Source organism: Heloderma suspectum, chromosome 2 (genome assembly GCF_057233095.1).
Source record: "Heloderma suspectum isolate Gila_16-S chromosome 2, 16-S_ref, whole genome shotgun sequence".
Lineage (NCBI taxonomy): Eukaryota > Metazoa > Chordata > Lepidosauria > Squamata > Helodermatidae > Heloderma > Heloderma suspectum.
Genome location: NC_139459.1, coordinates 373,725,786 through 373,740,885, shown reverse-complemented (window position 1 = coordinate 373,740,885; position 15,100 = coordinate 373,725,786). Strand labels below are relative to the sequence as shown.

The 15,100-nt window shown below is 48.4% G+C and overlaps 1 protein-coding gene across 1 annotated transcript in view; it reads right to left on the bottom strand.

Annotated features, from left to right (window-relative positions):
• LOC146356156 (uncharacterized) overlaps positions 1-9,841 on the bottom strand; it is a 34,585-nt gene extending 24,744 nt beyond the window's left edge. Inside the window, 7 exon segments of the mRNA XM_084830029.1 lie at positions 576-810; positions 2,723-4,528; positions 6,465-6,585; positions 6,744-6,829; positions 7,637-7,757; positions 7,950-8,461; positions 9,782-9,841. Of these exon segments, the coding sequence (XP_084686155.1) occupies positions 576-810; positions 2,723-4,528; positions 6,465-6,585; positions 6,744-6,829; positions 7,637-7,757; positions 7,950-8,363 (2,783 nt within the window). The 5' untranslated portion in view covers positions 8,364-8,461; positions 9,782-9,841.
• Between the last annotated feature and the right edge of the window lie 5,259 nt (positions 9,842-15,100).

Genomic DNA, 15,100 nt, shown 5'->3' with positions numbered 1-15,100 from the left:
TAACTCCGGGCGGATATAAAGTCTTATATCTGGGAAGTGCCATGTAAACAAACCAGAGTTCTTTGACGGGTCCAGGGTGGCCTCAGGGCCAGCATGAAAAATGCCCTGAACAACCCTAAAAAGCTCCGCTGGGCTTAATAGAAGAAGACTTAATAAAAGCAGAGAAATATTGTGTTTTTTGGTGCCTGAACCACCCCTGAGTATCCTTGAGTATAGACACTTACACTTACCACTATTCGATTACATCCGCTAGGAGTTTTCCCCCATCTGAACTCAAACCATCTATTTTTTTTTCATTGCTCTCTGCTCCAGGGTATGTCTTGGAGCCACAGGAGCACTACTGTGGGGAGGGTGCTGAGGAGAATCGTGTCAACAGCCTGGGTCATTCCGCATTCCACAGATCAACCAGGGTTTTGCTGGAGCGCCAGCCATACCAGTCGGAAAACCTCCTAGGTTCCCTCTGGAAACCATCTGGATCCGTTATCCTCTGGGGGCTGGACATCTTAATAGGTCCCCAACCTTTGCAGAAGGGAAAAACTGTCATCAGTCTAAACCTCAACAGGAGGCGATCTCACCATGACAAAGGGACCGATTCAAAGTCCCCCATCTTCAGGTCCCCATTCCCATGACCAGCTGAAAAGAACAAGTCTACGGCGTGCCCTGCTACATGAGCTGGGCTGAGGATATGTGAGGGCAGTCCCATGGTTGTCAAATCTTGAGCCGCCCCAGACAAGGTGCCCTCGACATGAATGTGGATGTCCCCCAAAACCAGCAGCCTGGGGGACCTCAGCACCACATCTGAGACGACCTCTGTCAGCTCAGACAGGGAGACTGCTGGGTATCAGCAGAATCCCAACCCCTCCCAGTTCTCCCACTCATGTCTCGTTATATATGCCAGAATGGCTGCCTCATCCACTATTAGATTATGGATGAGGAAGACCTTAATATGCACCGATCTGGCATTTAAAAGCAGCATTCAGAGATCCCAGGGCAGACAGGACAACCACCAAACCTGTGGGAGTGGGGAGGACTGGAACGTGGCACTGTCTGGGCCACAGTCCCCTTACCTGGCTAGCCCACCTCCCAACACCAGATCTCCCTCTACCCATCACTAAACTGGCTGCCTCCCCCAAGCCCCCCACTTGGCCCCCTATCCTCTATCCCAGGCACAGAATCAGGCCCAAAAAGGGAACTAACATCCCGCCAAAGATGCTAAACAGCCAAACTGGCCAAGGTGTATGGGGGTGGTCTGGTCCTTGTGTCCCCCAAAGCAGCTCCCGCCAAATGAACCAGAACCATGTTGTCACTGAGAAGGTGTCGCTGCCCCATATGCTCCAGAACCATGTTTAGAAATTGAAGGCCAGACATAGAGTGAGCACAGGCTGAGGAGTCTCGATTGGCTTTTTTCCAGGTTGGGCCCAGCCACCATCTCTACAAGGGCAGTCAGCTCTATTACCTCCCTCAAAGAAAGATGGATTTCTTCTCAGATCCAGACACCCAGCCCTGTCCTGGCAGCCATAATGGGCTAGGACATAGGATACAGGCCGGAGGGCTCAGTGTTCCAAGATGTTTCGCCATATTCTCAGGTTGCAGAAGCTGAAAAGTATCCATAACAATTAAGACCAAATAGTGTCCGAGCTGTATCTGTTTCCATCTCTGTGTACCTGAAACCATCGCTTCTTGCTAATGTGAATACCGACTGGAGTCTTCCCCTGCTCATCCGCGTATAACCAAAAGTCGATCACCAACAGCAAGGAGAAGATTTGCTATGTGCTACCTCCAGTATCAGAGGCAGTATGCCCATGTAGACCAGTTGCTGGGGAACATGGGTGGGAGGGTGCTGCTGCACTCGTGTCCTCTGTGTGGGTTCCTGGTCGACAGCTGGTTGCCACTGTGTGAACAGAATGCTGGACTAGATGGACCCTTGGTCTGATCCAGCACAGCTCTTCTTATGTTCTTAAGCCTTGAACTAGCCCCAAAATACACACAGGTACAATAGAACCTCCAGAAAAAAGAAAACCCTTAGGGGGTGGACGAAGCCCCAAACAGCCCCATAATACAGGCATAAACTGCTGAATGAAGGAAAAAAATCTGAAATCTGACTGGGAGGGAGAAACAGACACACAGAGACACATAAAGATCACCTCCAACCACTGTCTGGATAGGTGAGAAGCTGTTTTCACAGTGAGAAGGTATTTCTAAACGTCTCCAGGGGTGGATGTGAGAGCTACCCACAGAAAAAAATTGAGAAATCCAAGGTTTTAATGTAGCTAAGATTGGACAACTGTGTGTCCACACCTCCCCCAGCCCCAAAAGAAAAAAACTCTATAGATAACTCAAAGAGAAGGATTCTTGCTCTTTCTCAATCTGTTCTTATTCAAAGTGAAATGTTTTTAAAATAACAAATTCCAAAGCAAATGTAGGTCATTTTCTATATCACAGGATGGAAGGAGCTATAGGTGGGAGGGGGTGGCTTATGGCAGCCCTACAGGGTAATGCAAACTGAATACTGCAGTTCAGACAAGGAGCTGTTTAAAGCAGCTAAGAAATGCAAAATGAATGAATGAATGAATGAATGAATGCTTTGCTATTTGCCAAGGTCCCCATCCTTCTTGAAGCTCTTTCCACTGACATGGTTTCTCCCTTGCATGACGTCTTTGATGTATAGTAACGGAGTTGACCAAATGGGAGTTGACCAATTGTAATTTATCTTTACAAATACCAAATATTAAAAATATTCCCCCTCTTCTTTGATGTGGACTAAGGGTATATCTTCTGCTATAACTCTTTCAACGCTCTAAGCATTTAAATGGGTTCTCCCTTGTGTGAATTACTTGATGGCACATGAAGCTCTTTCAACACTCTACGCGTGTAGATGGTTTCTCCCCTGTGTGAGTTACTTGATGACCAGTGAGGTGTGTCTTCTGACTGAAGCTCTTTCCACACTCCAGGCACTGAAAGGGTTTCTCCCCCGTGTGGATTCTTTGGTGTGTCCTAAAGCTTGATCTATAAGTGAATTTTTTCCCACACTCCAAGCATGTAAATGGCTTCTCCCCTGTGTGGGTTCCTTGATGCTCCACAAGGCTTCTCTTTTCACCAAAGCTCCTTCCACACTCCAGGCACTGAAATCGTTTCTCCCCTGTGTGAATTCTTTGGTGTTGCATAAAATGTGAGCTTCGACTGAAATACTTCCCACACTCCAAGCACTGAAATGGTTTCTCCCCTGTGTGAGTTCTTTCGTGTAATATAAGGCCTGATTTCCACCTGAAGCTCTTTCCACACTCCAGGCATTTACATGGTTTCTCCCCTGTGTGGATATTCTGATGGTGCATGAGGCGTCTCTTTAAACTGAAGCTCTTTCCACACTCTAAGCATGCAAATGGTTTCTCCTCTTTGTGAGTTACTTGATGATAAGTGAGGTGTCTTTTCTGAGTGAAGCTCTTCCCACACTCTAGGCATTGAAATGGTTTCTCCCCTGTGTGGTTTTTTGTGTGTGACCTAAGGCTTGATCTATAAGTGAATTTCTTCCCACACTCCAAGCACGTAAATGGCTTCTCCCCTGTGTGGGTTCTCTGATGCTCCGAGAGGCTTCTCTTTTCATTGAAGCTCTTTCCGCACGCCAGGCATTTCAATGGTTTCTCCTCTGTGTGACTTGCTTTACGAGAAGTGGGGTGTATCTTCTGAGCGAAGCTCTTTCTACACTCCAAGCATTTACATGGTTTCTCCCCTGTGTGGATATTTTGATGGTGCATGAGGCGTCTCTTTAAACTGAAGCTCTTTCCACACTCTAAGCATGCAAATGGTTTCTCCTCTGTGTGAGTTGCTTGATGATAAATGAGGTGTCTCTTCTGAGTGAAGCTCTTTCCACACTCCAGGCATGTAAATGGCTTCTCCCCTGTGTGTCTCTTTTTGTGTGACCTAAGGCTTGAGCTATAAGTGAATTTTTTTCCACACACCAAGCATGTAAATCGTTTCCCCCTTGTGTGAGTTACTTGATGAGAAGTGAGATGTATCTTCTGAAAGAAACTCTTTCCACACTCCAGGCACTGAAAGGGTTTCTCCCCTGTGTGGATTCTTTCGTGTGTCCTTAGAGTTGATCTATAAGTGAATTTTTTCCCACACTCCAAGCATGTAAATGGCTTCTCCCCCGTGTGGGTTCTCTGATGCTCCACAAGGCTTCTCTTTTCACTGAAGCTATTTCCACACTCCAGGCACTGAAATGGTTTCTCCCCTGTGTGGGTTCTTTCATGTCTCATAAGGCATGAATTCCACCTGAAGCTCTTTCCACACTCCAAGCATTGAAATGGTTTCTGTCCTGTGTGGATATTTTGATGAGGCACGAGGGCTGTGTTTTCAGTGAAACTCTTTCCACATGGTTTCTCCTCTGTGTGAGTTGCTTGATGAGAAGTGAGGTGTGTCTTCTGAGTAAAGCTCTTTCCGCACTCCAAGCACTGAAACAGTTTACATCCAGCTCTTTCGAACAACTTGCATGGTTCTCCTTCATTCTCACTCTCCTGCCCGTCACATTCTAGAAGGAAGAGGAACAACTGGTGAAAGTGAAAGCAGAAGTGAAAAACACAGCCTGAAATCCAAGAACTATCATTTAACTGTCCTCTAGCAGCAGCTATTCCATTGGGGGCATTTCTACATGAGGCTGTTATTGTGCGCTTGTGATTATGCACTCTCAGTAGTTTGCAGGTCCTTTACACGATGCCATCATCCCCCAGGGCTTCTCCCTCTCTTTGCAACTCTCTTTCCCTCTCTCTTTAGCTGCTCCTGGGATTCCTACTGTTGATTGTTTTTAACTGCTTTGTATTGTGGAAAAAAATTCCAACAGCCATTAATCAGACTGATGCTTACACTGACCCTGCCTTTCACTAACCTTGCATGCAGCAAAGTGAAAGTAAACAAAACATGCAGACTGAAAATCTTGGTAGAAAGCAATGTCAGGGTAAAGGGGAAAAATTCATGCCCCAGCTTCAATGCCACCTGAAAAGCCAGATAAAACCAGAACAGTAAGAGCTGCTTATCAGAATACCAACTAATACTGTTTTTCTATGTGGCAGTTACTAACCAAGCAGAAGTATTATACAACTTGTCCCACCTCTGTAATGTTCTGTATTGAATCGGTGTTAGCTAAAGTTGTGCCTTGGCATCCACTGTATAAAAGCTTTGTTTGAGGAGGACCTCCTTTCAAGAATTTTGTAGGAATCTCTGCATATGTAAGCTTTCTTTTCTGTCTTTTCTTTGAATATATATGTGAACACGCAGAAAAAGCTGTAAAGTTTTCCTCGACAGTATGTCAATGGTTTTTATGTTATCTTTTATACTGTATTTTTAAGGTTCAAATCTTTTGTACTTCGCTCAGAGGGCTTTGGCTAGTGGGTGGTATGGAAATGTAATAAATAATATTAAATTGACTGACACACTCTTCCACACTGCATCAGATTGATACCCTGCATCCTGATGACCCAGGGTCCAATGTAGCTTTCAAAAACAATTATAAAACAAGTCAGTGTGTTGTAGTGGTGAGAATGTTGGACTAGGACTGGGAAGTCCCAGGTTCGAGTTCCCACATGGCCATGAAGCTCACTGGGTAAATGAACCAAGCTACCTCACAGAGCTGTTGTGAGGATTAAATGGAGAGGAGGATCATGCATGCCGCTTTGGGCTCCTTAGAGGAAAGGTAGGATATACGTGTAACCATTAAAGACATAAATTTGAACTTATCCCTCTCCACTCGGTGGTTGAATAGGGGTTGAGCATGTGTTACTGTTGAACTGTGGGGTATTGTGTAGTCTGAACCTAGCCACTCCAACAAACCATGTTTTGTTAACCATGAACAACCTGCAGTTCACAACCCAACAACATACAAAGGGTTCTTTTCATGGGTTGTTCATCATTAACAAACCATGGTTTGTTATCATGGCTGGGTTCGGACACCACGATAACCCACGTTGCAACAACAATCAAAAGTACAGTGACAACCCATACTCAACCTGTGAATGTGGGTTATCGTATTCTCTGAACACAAGCACTGTGTCTGTGAATATCAGATGCTTGCAAGCAACAACCGGAGGGGACTGATGGTGCCACACCTTGGTTCTGGGCTTCTTGGAGGCATCTGGCTGGCCCCTGTCAGAAGCAACATTGCCCTTGTCCAGCAGAGCACTTCTTATGTCCCTAAGTCTGCGAATGAGATTGGAGCCTTGGGGGATCCAGTCCACTTCCACCAGATGCAGCCCCTGACACCCAACCCTGACATCATCTACTGAGGCTTTGACAAAGGCCCACCAAGCAAGGGTGGCTTCAGAAGAGACCTCAGCAGGGAACCGAGAAACCACCCAGTCAGGAAGAGAAGGACACTGGCTGCTAAAATGGAGCAGGAGTGCAGAAAGAAGCTGCAATTAATTTTAGTCCCTTGTAACTTGATTGTATGAACCCAGAGAATGGGGGAGCCTTACCCACAGAGGCCACGATCCCCAAATTCTCTTCCATGACTTCCCTGTGCAGGGCTCTTTGGTCCTGATCCAGCAGGGCCCACTCCTCCTCGGAGAAATGCACAGCCACCTCCTCAAAGGCCACCTGGAAGAAGAAATGTCATCTGTGCGATAAACCTTCACGTGTGGCTTTCACAGCCTCCTTGAGTCCCCCAAGAAAAGGGACAGATCCTTTTGGGCCAAGAGATATGTAGGGGAAAGAGGCACCCAGGCCGCCAACTCCCCTGTGAACATTCCCCTTACCTGATCCAGTCGTGCAGGAGCTGTTTCCGGCCCACCATGACGAAGAGACGAGCTACTAGATTTTGTCCCCATCCCCAGTCCATCTCCTGTGAGGGACACAGACGATAAAGGGGGGATTGATTTACTATCAACTCTGTTTCCCATTCAAGTCTGCCTGTACTTTATGTAGCCTCAACCACAACATCTACACACAAGAGGGAGGGTCAACAGACTTGGGGTAACACCGTGACTTGCAGGCGGGCAAATAATCTTAAGGAAAAGACCTAAGGGGGCCCACACCCATCAAAATGGCTGAACCAGGACTCAATGGCCTTGGAATGTTATCTCACTCGGGGGGGGGGGTGAGAACCGGGTGGGAGGGACAGTGGGTTGGAGTATGTGGAGGTGGGAGAGGAGGACAGAGGAAGAGAGACACAGATATACAAAGGGTCAGAGACCACCCTCTCACTGTCTGGCTAGGTCATTTCCTGGTTCATATTGAGAAGTTATTTGCAATTGTTTACAAGGATAGACGTGAGAGCTGCCTCTATATATCTATGGTGACACCCCAGATATTAGTGAAGCTGCGATTTGGACAGCCATGTGTCCACCTCAGCTTCTAAAGAAAATCTGATATGATGAGGAAAAAGGAAACCAAATGTGGCAGGGGAAGATATCTCAAAGCAGCCTCTAAGGAATTGAGATGTTTCGTGGGCACTGATTGCCAAATGACTCTTCGGAGACTGGTGACAGACTCTTGGTAGGAAAAGAGTTAGAAAACTGAGGTGCTGAGAATGGAGCCCCAAATGAAACACTCTACACTGCAATGTTTTGTTGCAGGGGTCCACTTCTTTATTATCCTTATAGCCCGTGTTTAACCAAGATTGGATCCCAAGTGCCCCTTGAATCCTCACCCAGCGAGGTGTCACCTCCGTCACCCCCCAGCATGGTCCGTCTGAACAGTGGCTTCTGTCTGGTGAATGATGGAGCCTTCTTTGCCTCAAGGAAGTCAGTGGCCTCTCCTGCAAAGGATTCCTGAACCAGGCAGGACAGTGACGTTTGAAAAGAGAGAGTGGGATTAGAAAAGGAACGATGCAGAACAAGTCCTCGGTGCAAGATGGACCATCCTGGATGATTCCCAGAAAAAGTGAGCAAGTGATGGGGACTCCTATGACATCCTCGCCAAATTTCTCAGCCCTTTGACACTCCCAGATAAAATGGTCTCACCTGCTGCTCTGCCTGCTTCTTGTCCTCTGCCTGGCTCAGGAGGAAACCTTCTGCCAGGGCCACGGCCTGGGAACTGGTCTCTGGCCCACTTTCCCTCACCCAGCTCTCCATCTCCAGGGGTAGGACAGTCAAGAATTTCTCCAGGATCAACAGGTCCAGGATCTGAGCGTTGGTGTGTCGCTCTGGCTTCAGCCACTGGCAGCAGAGATGGTGGAGTCGGCTGCAAAGCTCGCGGGGCCCCAAGGCCTCCCGGTAGTGGAACTGCCTGAAGCGCTGGCGCTGTACGTCAGGGCTGAGGGTGTCTTCACCCAGGATCCTCTGTGTGGCGCTTTCCCAGAACTCCTCACCACTCTCACTCTTGATGGTATCGGAGCCTTTTCCTGCTCCTGGGCCAGCTGAGTCTTGCTCTTCCATCCTTGATCTGGGCTCTGGGACAACCAACAGTGGTGATCTCCGGGCCCTTCAGCCAGTTTCTTTCTTAGGGCTGCCTGAATCGGCTCTGCTGTTGACTTCTGCAATGCAAACACCTTGTTCTGTGAGTGAACGATTACACTCCTAGAGCAGGAAGGAAGAGACCTGACAAAGAAAAAGCAACTGGGGTTCTTATAGCGACCAGGCCTTCTCCTCTGAGGAAAGGATACGACTGCCAAGACTCCAGCGGAAACTAGAGAGCAGGGCGAGATGGAAGGCTCCTTCACCAGAGTCTAAAGCCTGCACAGTCCAAAGCCTGCATCTGTTTAGAACCAAAGTGCGAGCACAGCATCCCTGCCCGCTGGCCCCCCTCCGACAAGTCCCCCCTCCGCCCACACTCTTTTCCTGCCGTCCCTTCATCCCCCCTTCCCACAGTCGCTGCTTCCCTTGCGTCTGCTCTCCTCCACACCCGCCTCCCCCCAGCCGAATCCCTTTTCTTTTAACCTACTATGCATATGTAAACCATCTTAAAGCCGCTTTTAATCCATCCAAAGATGGCATCCTGTGTAAGCACCTTCTAGTTTATTACAGAGCAGGACAGATGCTTCCTGAATTGGTTAGCTGCAATGTGGGTGTGCATGCGTATTCTCAGCCCCCTAACCTCTCAGTCTGCAGGTGCCTGGCTGAGCCAAAGGCTTTATATATATGTGTGTGTGTGTGTGTGCGCGTGCATGCGTGCGTGTTTCGAATTTAACAATTCATTACATGATTTAACAACGTGAGATATCAGTAAGAACTTCCATACATCTTTATCTCGATCCTTGTTGCATACAATTGTGTTCCTCGTCTGAACTCTTGTCTTTATCAGTTTATACTCTGTTAACCCAATTCATCTTTCCATAAAAGACCATGCGGTCGTGGAGGCTGATCTACAGCACAAAGGGCCAAGGGCTTTGAGGGCTCCTTCTCCACCTTGGGGCCCCTATCCGCTTCACCTTCTTTCCTCCACAACACCCCCCATACACACACCACCACCACCCCCTTCCTTCAGCCCACTATGAAAATGTAAACCAGCCTGAAACCAATTTACTCTACCGAAAGGGAAAGAATCTTGGATTAAGCCCCCAGGGAGATCCTGTAAGGACCTTCTGGTTTATCACAGGGCAGGAAAGACCCTCCCTGCATGGGTCAGCTGCGTAGGCTGCCCCCCTTGGAGGAGAAATGGGGGAGAGCTTTGTGTTCTCGGCCCCCCAGCCTCACTATCTGCAGCTGCCTGGGTGGATTAAGGGCATACAGGCATCTCTCCCCATTTTGGGGGCATCCCCACCCACCCATCACTCGCCTGTCTGGCTGGCATTCCCCCTGCTGCCCGCCACTGCAGCCCTGGGGATCCCCGTCACCCCAGTGCAATGAGAGCTCACCGGTTCCCGCTGCAAGGAGAAAACCGAAGTCCACTCCGCCCCATATGGATTGGAAAGGGAGCAGAGCAGGAAGTTACTTCTCTAGGAATCCTGACTTGCTCACTTTAACTCCTTAGATTGAATCCCCCAGAGAGCGGGCAGCAGAAGCCTTAGAGCATTTACACGCAAAGTCACACTCTGGATTAACTCTGTCAAGCAAACACTTTTAAACCGGAGCGATGAAGTCAGGGATGCTGTGACTTGGATTCCTGCACTGAGCAGGGGGTTGGACTCGATGGTCTCATGGGCCCCTTCCAACCCTACTATTCTATGGTTCTATGAAGAACAATTTACACTAGGTGGGCATCATTCATGAAATGGAATTTATTTAATTTATTTATTTATTTACAATATCTACATTCCGCTCCACATCAAAAGATTTTGGAGCGGCGAACAGCAAGGTAAAAGAATAAAACATCTGGTTAAAACAGTTGAAACGTTTTAAAAAGACAAGTTCCAATAAGGCGAATTTAATAAATCACGGCTCGTCACTCCAAGAAGGCCTCTCGAAATAACAATGTCTTGTCTTACCTCCGAAGGCAGGGAGTTCCACAGGAAGGGGGCCATCACACTGAAGGCTCTTTTCCTGGTGGAGTCCAACTGGGCCATGGGTCCATGTGGAACCACCAGGAGCATGCCCTCTGATTACCTCAGTGTCTGGGCAGGTTGGTAAGGAAGGAGGAGCTCTCTCCAGTATCCTGGTCCCAAGTTGTTTAGGGCTTTGTACACTAGTTGTTGTTGTTGTTCAGTCATTCAGTCATGTCCGACTCTTCATGACCCCGTGGACCATAGCATGCCAGGTCTTCCTGTCCTGCGCTCTCTCCCGGAGCGTGCTCAAGTTCATATTCATTGCATCAGTGATGCTATCTAGCCAATACCTTAAACCTGGCCCAGTAGCGAATAGGCAGCCTGTGCAGTTCCCTCAGTAAAGGAGTTGCACGGTGAAAAGGGGCAGCTCCTGACAACAGCCGAGCTGCCTCATTCTGCACTAGCTCCAGCTTCCAGACCAACCTTAAGGGCAGCCCCCTATAGAGCGCAGTTCAGTAATCCAGTCTTGAGGTTACTAATGCCTGTACCATCGTGGTCAAGCTATCCCTGTCCAGGAGAGGCCGTAGCTGGCGAACCAGCTGAAGCTGGTAAAAGGCACTCTGAGCCGCCGTGGTCACTTGGGCCTCCAGCAACAATGATCTTTCAGAGAGAGCACAACCCCATCCAGAACAGGCAATAAGCCCATCTCCCAGACTCGGGAACCCCTCACCCACAGGGCTTTCGCCTTGCCAGGATTCAGCTTCAGTTTATTGGCCCTCATCCAGCCCATTACCGAGTTCAGGCACTGGTCCAGGACTTGCACAGCCTCCCCTGATTCAGATGTCACAGGGAGACAGAGCTGCGTGTCATCAGCATCCAGATGGCACTTAGCTCCAAATCCCCCAGTGACCACCCCCAGCGGCTTCGTATGGGTGTTAAACAACATTGGGGACAAGATGGTACCTTGCGGCACCCCATAGCTCAATTGCCGAGGGGCCGAGGAGCGGTCACCCAAGGTTACTCTCTGAAATCGGCCCCATAGGTAGGACCGGACCCACTGTAGCACAGTGCCTCCGATACCCATCTCACAGAGTCGACCCAGGAGGATGCCATGGTCGATGGTATCAAAAGCCAATGAGAGATGGAGCAGAATTAACAGGGTTGCACTCCCCCTGTCCCTCTCTTGATGAAGGTCATCCATCAAGGCGACCAAGGCTGATTCAGTCCCGTAACCAGATCGAAACCCAGACTGGAATGGGTCTAGATGATCATTATCCTCCATGAGTGCCTGCAGTTGCTCTTGGGCCAACTGTCTTTAGACAGTGGAGGCTGGTGGCTCCTATTTCGGTGGGGCTGTGAATCCATTCTGGGTTGCAGTCAGAACCAGCCAGAACTCTAAAGGTCAGAGTCAGAACGTTTTATTCTAGTTGACTAATAGCCATTACAAACAACGTAACTTCATACTTAGTGAAATAACAGAACGTAGACAGAAGTCAGGTTAATGACTCACTTACACAATTGACCACAAGAGTATTCAGAGCAGTGGCACAAATATGGTTTGTGCCTCAGCAGACAGGGCTGTTTTGGTGTGACATCAGGGTTGCAACCTGAGAGTAACCAGCAAATCTTCACATCGATACTTTTACCCTGTAAGGAAGCCAAGATCTGTCCCAGGAGTCTCTCCCTGGGGATTTGATATAGGTGGCAGTACAGTAAATCTCTCCCATACCACGGACGCAGTACCGAAGGTTTCTTGGAACTTGTCTCTATCTTCCAAGGTGGTCAACCTATTTTGGGGATAGGGTTCAGCATCTTGGATGGCCCTGTTAGAGTTCTGGCTGGTTCTGACTGAAACCCAGAATGGATAAACAGCCCCACCGAAATCAAAGCCACCAGCCGTGACTGGATGTAGTGTGTGTGCGTGTGTGTGTGTGTGTGCGCGCGCGTGTGCGCGCGAGCTGGTGTTTCAGCCTCCCTTTAATACTGCCACCTGGCAGAAAAGATGAAGGAGCAAACGAGGCTGCACAAAGGGTGAATTTCCGAGCTGTACACCAGTCATTTATTCTGGCCCGGCAGTCAGATGACAGACACACCGCTTACACACACTCGTTTCTTGCTGATCGTTAGAACATCAGAGCTGCGCTGGAACAGACCAAGGGTCCATCTAGTCCAGCATGCTGTTCACATAGTGGCCAACCAGCTGCCCACAGGAAACCCACAAGCAGGACACGAGTGCAACAGCACCCTCCTGCCCATGTTCCCCAGCAACTGGTCTACATGGGCATACTGCCTCTGGTAGAGGTGATAACATAAGAGTCACGAGGACTAGTAGCCATTGATGGCCTCCTCCTCCAGGAATTTATCCAATCCGCTTTGCATCCCCTTCCAAATTGGTGGTTGTCACGGCATCTTGTGGAAGTGATTTCCAAAGTTTAACTCAGCACCGTGTGAAGAAATCCTTCCTTTTATCTGTCCTGAATCTTCAGGTGGGCAGCTGAAATAAGGGGATTATTTAGCTCCTGGCAGCCCACCTTACATGGACAGCATGTTGGTTTCAGCTAAGGGGGTCATGAATGGTCTGGGTTGACCAACACCCCTCCCCCCTGTTTTTGGTGGGGACAGGGAGGAATTAAGCATCCATCAGACACATGGCTGGAAGCATTGCTCAGTGGTTACAGCACACCCTTCAGCTGCTGGAGGCTCCAAGTAGAATACCTGGCCTCTCGGGTTTCAAAGGTATCAGGGAACAAGTGAGGGGAAGGGCCTTTCTCTCCTGGAAATCCTGGAAGGCCACTGATAGTCCAATTGGAGGCGATATTGGGAGCAGTGGACCAAAAGCTTGGCCTGGTCTAAAGCAGCCTCCTGTGTCTCTTAATTATTATCTCCTGGTAAGGCCTGGAGAGCCAGGGGAGCTGCAGCTTGTCAGGGTAGAAACTACTGAACTAGACGGATGACTGGTCTCACTTGGTATAAGGCATCTTCCTAGGTTGCCTCAGGCAATGTGGGGTCTCCAGGGTCCCAGGAGAGAGCCAGGCCTCACCCTGCCTGCTACAAAGCCCCTGCCTCAACACCTCGGTGGGTATTCTGCCACTGGCTTAGTCCATTGGAGAAGGGCTTGGAGGTATTTTTATTTATTTTATTACAAATTTATTTTATTCTACTCATTTGATAAACAGACATTCTAATGTATAAATACATTAACATCAATGAAAACAACACCGTCATTACAAACAGACTGGGCAGCACCTTCACTCAGGGAAGGCCTGGGTAAAGAAATGGGCCTTTATTTGGAGCCTAAAGCACGATACAGATGGCACCTCCCAAATCTCAGTGGGGAGATCATTCCATGAACTGGGTGCCAGCACGGAGAAGGCCCCCTGAAGCTGAAGCTCAAATATTTTGGCCACCTAACGCGAAGAGAAAACTCCCTGGAAAAGACCCTGATGCTGGGAAAGGCTGAAGGCAAAAGGAGAAGGGGACGGCAGAGGATGAGATGCCTAGATAGCATCACCGATGCAATGAATATGGACTTGAGCACACTCTGGGAGAGAGCGCAGGACAGGAAGGCCTGGCGTGCTATGGTCCATGGGGTCACAAAGAGTCGGACACAACTTAACAACTGAACAACAACAAAAGCACGATACAGATGGCACCTCCCAAATCCCAGTGGGAAGATCATTCCATGAACTGGGTGCCAGCACAGAGAAGGCCCCCTTCCCAGCTGCTGTGAGACGGCAGTCTGCAAGTCATGGTACCACCACCAAGACCTCCTCCCGTGATCTCAGTGCCTAAGAAGGTCTGTACTGGGGACGGCGATCTTTTAGGCTGCCTTTAAGGGTAAAAGCCTCTCAGGTATGGGACCCAAAACTGGAGGAAGAGTCTTTATATATGCCTGAAGCTGCAACTTATTGTCCAAGGGTTCATCCCCTCCAACTGTTTAGGTAAAGCTCCCTAATTTAGCATCTGTTGAATATTTTTGACATAATCCATCAGCATCTAAAATCACCTCACAGCTCTGTTAATATAAAGGCTGCCTCGTTTCTCTCTGTTTCCACTGCTAAAGGAGCCCCTGTGCTTCGCTGGAGTAACAGCAGAATTTGAGTGTGGTGTAGTGGTTAAAGTGCTGGATTGGGAGATCTGGGTTCTAGTCCCCAATTGTCCATAAAGCTCACTGGGCAATCCTGGGCCAGTCACTGCCTCTCAGCCTAGCCTACCTCACAAGGTTGTTATGAGGATACAGAGGAGGAGGAAGACGGTCAGGTATGATGCCTTGAGCTCCTTGGAGGAAAAGGCAGGTTATAAATGTAACAAATAAATGGTTTTCAAAAACCTACTTGCCTTTCTTTCTCCCAGTAGTCCTAGGGGAGCTCCAGAAAATCCAAGTAAAACATTTTAAATTTAGTTTTTATTGTAAACTTTCAACAAAACAAAAAATAAGAACAGTACCTACACAGATTTGAATATATCAATATACATTTCATATCCATGCATTAAAATTGATCTATTCAACTCCAGTGAAACCTGAAACCAACACATTACATCCTTGGTTGAGTGTGGGTTGTTTGTTGAACTATGGGTTAGCGTGTTGTCTGAACCCAGGACATTTTCTTCAGGGTGGCTTGTTAACCACACTGAACAACCCAACAATAAACCACGGGTACTCAAGGTGGCTTGTTCGAGAAAAATAAGCCACACTGCATGGTTAACAAGCCACCCTGCAGAAAATGTCCTGGGTTCAGACAACATGCTAAC